General features: G+C 34.7%; 1 protein-coding gene across 1 annotated transcript in view; it reads right to left on the reverse strand.

Annotated features, from left to right (window-relative positions):
* Positions 1–4,307, reverse strand: part of ADGRL3 (adhesion G protein-coupled receptor L3) — a 323,628-nt gene that overhangs the window by 30,424 nt on the left and 288,897 nt on the right. Inside the window, exon 18 of the mRNA XM_015565616.1 lies at positions 2,822–2,947. Within this exon, the coding sequence (XP_015421102.1) occupies positions 2,822–2,947 (126 nt within the window). The remainder of the gene's footprint in view (positions 1–2,821; positions 2,948–4,307) is intronic.

Consider the following 4,307-nt stretch of genomic DNA (forward strand, 5'->3'; position numbering starts at 1 on the left):
AACTTACCTTAGTATTTTAGATTTTGCTTATGAAAGGTCAGTTAATATAAAATATGTTTATTACTTTTACTTAAACATACTGGATTTAAGTAACTTTCATTTTATGTTGGGTTGGAGTGTCATTGCTAATTAGAATTAGTATTACATTAAGCATAGGAATATAATGTCTGGCTTTTAGTCAAGATTAGAATTGTGATGTTAAAATTATAAAAGTGAAAGAATATGATACAACTTTAAAATACATATCTGTAATAATGACACTAATAAATGGTAGCTGCTCCAGTTTATTGAGCACACAAAATTTGTTTTAAATATTTTGTATTCATTAGCTCAGTATTCCTAACAACATAAGAAATCAGTATTATTACCACTGCTTTACAGATGAAAAAACTGAGAGCTCAATGATATTAAGTAACTTGTGTCAGAGCAGATATATGGCAAGGATAATATTGACACCATGATCTACCCAGCTACCAAGTTAACGATTATTCTATTGAGCTGCATTGCTCTATCTTATAGCTTAGAAATATTGCTAAACACTGCACAACATTGTTGTAATATAATAAAAGAAAGTCCCCAATATCATGTTTTCTTAATGGCAAATCTCAATAAAACGACTACAGGATGATGGTTGGTGAGCTCAATTATATGAAAAGCCTGCAGGAACCTAACCAAGCTGGATGATATACAGAAACTCAGCAATTTCAATTTAAAAGTTGTGGAAAAGATTACTACAAAAAGAGGAGGCAGGGACTATCAGGTTGACAATAAAAGCATATATTATAAGGGGCTTGTGCTGGAAGCATCATTAGGTGTGCCCCAACTCTTACGTGAGACTTCAGATTTCTAACTGGCAAGTTTCTAGTTCTAAACTAAGAAATCTCAGCCCACCTAGTTGCAACATCTGGTCCCCTAACTTGCAACCTTAATAAGGCATAGAAATAATAAGACAAACCAAATTCAAATGACTAATAATTGTGTATTATATCTATATAATAAAAGCCTAAGTAAGTGACCATTACCGTGGAACGACCAGAATGACCGGTTGCTATGATGTGCAATGACCACCAGGGGGCAGACGCTCAATGAAGGAGCTGCCCCCTGGTATTCAGTGTGCTCCCACAGGGGGAGCACCACTCAGACAGAAGCCAGGCTCACAGCTGGCAAGCACAGCAGAGGTGGCATGAGCCTCTCCCGCCTCCACTGCAGGTGGGCAGAAGGAGCAAGGGGTCCTGGAAGAGAGGGCGCAGGCCAGGCTGAGGGACCCCCCAAATGCACAAATTTCGTGCAATGGGCCTGCAGTGTAGGAATATTTCATGATCATAATTTGTGGTTAATTTAAGTGATAACATAGTCTCATAGGTTAGAGAATTATGTTAGTTCTAAAATTTTTAGTTTGAAATTTTAGATTGATATTAGATGTGTGGTTTTATTTGTAAGTTAAAAGAGGATTTCATTAGTTTGAGGACAGTACTTATGAGCAAGTTCAAGTGCTAGTTAGGTGTGTATAACTGTACAGTGGATGTGTATGAGAGAATCAGATATATTAAATTTGTAAATGATATTTAATGGTTACAAGGATAGCCCAGCTGCATGGCTTAGTGGTTGAGCATCAACCTATGAACCAGGAGGGTGAGGTTCAATTCCCTTTCAGAACACATGCCCACGTTGTGGGCTCAATCCCCACTGTGGGGCATGCCAGAGGCAGCTGATCAATGATTCTCTCTCATCATTGATGTTTCTATCTCTCTCTCCTTTCCCTTCCTCTCTGAAATCAATAAAAATATATTTGTAGGTTACAAGGATATTTAATTTCCTAAGTGTATGAATTAAATTGTTTAGGGAAATTTAATCTGCTAACTTTATAAACCAATTAAGTAATAATCATAGAACAAACGAAGTGATCTTTCTTACATCATGTAAAATTACCAAATTCACAAATAATAATTAGATTTTTATAGGTTGAGCTAAAGAGTTAAGAAAATACTATCTTTACCTATAACTTTATTTAAATTCAAGTCTTCAGAAAATTTTAATCAACAACACTGAAAACATGACTGTTTCTCCCACTGAATAATACAATCTTAAAAATATTAGCCTGCTAGCCTGAACCCAAACCCAAGCATGACCCACATAATGCTAGGTCTTTTATCTAACTGGCCATTCTAGTCTCCTGAAGTTGCTGAAATTTCTTCATAATTAACCATTATACTAACACTGTGGCCTGGGACAAATGGCTGACAGGTTACCTAAAAGTTTGCAGTTTCCCTGGCGAAGGACAGTGCAGCTACTCTATCTAGTGTTGGGCTGATGGCAGTAGCATTTAGATTAGTTTAAACAACAAAGCTGTTACAGTATCCTTCCATCCCCTGACAAGTTCTTCAAGTAATCTGCCAACAACACGTTATGAGCTATAACTGTTTTTACTAAGCATACCATTCAATAAGTAAATACTTTTAGTATGTGATAGAGAATTATTACATTGGCTTAAAGAAGCAATTAACTCAAGAATCACATATGTAAAATATGAATGTTTTTAGAATTTTGGTTGAAATGCCCAATTCCTTTCCCACCTCTGTACTCACTCCACTGAACCAATTTGAAACCATTAATTGTTACACAAACTTAGACCCTACATTTCATGATTTTATTACAATTTTGGTTCCTTAAATTTTTGTCATAATCATGCCTGTTTGAGATACACTAAAAGTTGATGTCTACAACACTTGGGATAGAAAATAGAGCTGATCAAGAAAGGACGGCATTCCATAACAAAATATAGGTGAAAGGTATTTCATTTTAATTAATAAATATGGTTTACCTGTGAGCCTGTGGAGTAGCGTCCAGGAGTTCGAGAACCAGATGTTTTCCCTGAGCCAATGGAACTCTCTGTACTTTTGCCACTACAACAATGTGTCCGCAGGCATTTCCCGTACTCTTTTCGTACCTAGCCAATTAAACAGTAACCTCTATTAGTAAGTCATTCATTTCAGCTAGGAACTATGGTATAAAATATATGAGTATTATTTTTAGATAACATCATTATTTCTTTGCCATACAGACACAAGAAAGTCTGTTCAGCATATTTTTACAATATAAAATAATGATATTCATACCACTTAACTTGAAATTTTGCTTAGAGACTTTCAAAACAGATACTTCCAATCACACCATAACAATATACCTCTTAGATCAAAGAACCAAAATGTAAGACTCGTCTAGATGGTATTTTAGGCTCATAAATTTGATATGAAGTACCCTATTGGTGCAACTGGCTTTACCCAAAAGTCTAGCAAGGAACTATTATAGAGAGAAGTGGGGACAGAGAAAGGGAGGGAGAGAGTGAGAGAAAGAGAGCAGAGAGAGAAAGTGTTTAAAGACAGCAAAAAGGAATGCATTAGGCTTAAGCATTTTTAAAATTTTTAAAAAATGAGTTCAAAGAGAGGCAGAGAAAGGGAGAGAGGGGTAGAAACATCAATGATGAGAGGGAATCATTGACTGGCTTCTTCCTGCACACCCCCTACTAGGGATCAAGCCTGAATTCCAGGCATGTGTCCTGACCAGGAATGGAACCCTCATGGGCCCACGTTCAACCACTGAGCCCTACTGGCCGGGCAAGCATTTCTTTTAGATGTACTATATTTCTTTGGAGTTTATTTCTCCTAAAAGATCAAATTTGCAACTTCAGAATATAAGATTCAAAATATTAAAATGTATTTTCTTGAAATAGTTCTATTCAATAATCACAGAGAAATATGGTTGCTTTTCTTTATAGCACAGATGGTTAAATTCTTAATCCAGTTATAGTATAAAACACAGGAAAAAAAGGAGAAAATATTTTTAAATGGATGTTTTCAAACAGTAAACTATTATATCAATTATTTGGGGGGAAAATTTTATCATGTTAAAAATTTTTATTATTGCTTATTTAATCAAACATAACACACAAAAATTAACAACCAACATCAACAAAAATAATCCCAACCATGTGTCCATTAACTAAAACACATTCTGGGACATGTTATTGGTTGGCTATACATCCACAAATTTATATTCATTACGAAGTAACACGGTACATACGTTCTTCTTAGCTCTTTATATACTGACTTCACATGAGTTCATCTTTCCACAACTTGTGACAACGTAATATTCCAATCTAATTTTATTTCAAAGTAATTATAAATATATACTTTTTGAAGACTGTTATTTATAATAAAAAAAGAAAGTGAATGATATATTAAAATTAATCATAAAAAATAAAACATGATACCTTAATATTCTAAAGTTTTATTCTAGCACAGATTTAG

Source organism: Myotis davidii, unplaced genomic scaffold (genome assembly GCF_000327345.1).
Source record: "Myotis davidii unplaced genomic scaffold, ASM32734v1 scaffold352, whole genome shotgun sequence".
NCBI classification, from domain to species: Eukaryota; Metazoa; Chordata; class Mammalia; order Chiroptera; family Vespertilionidae; genus Myotis; species Myotis davidii.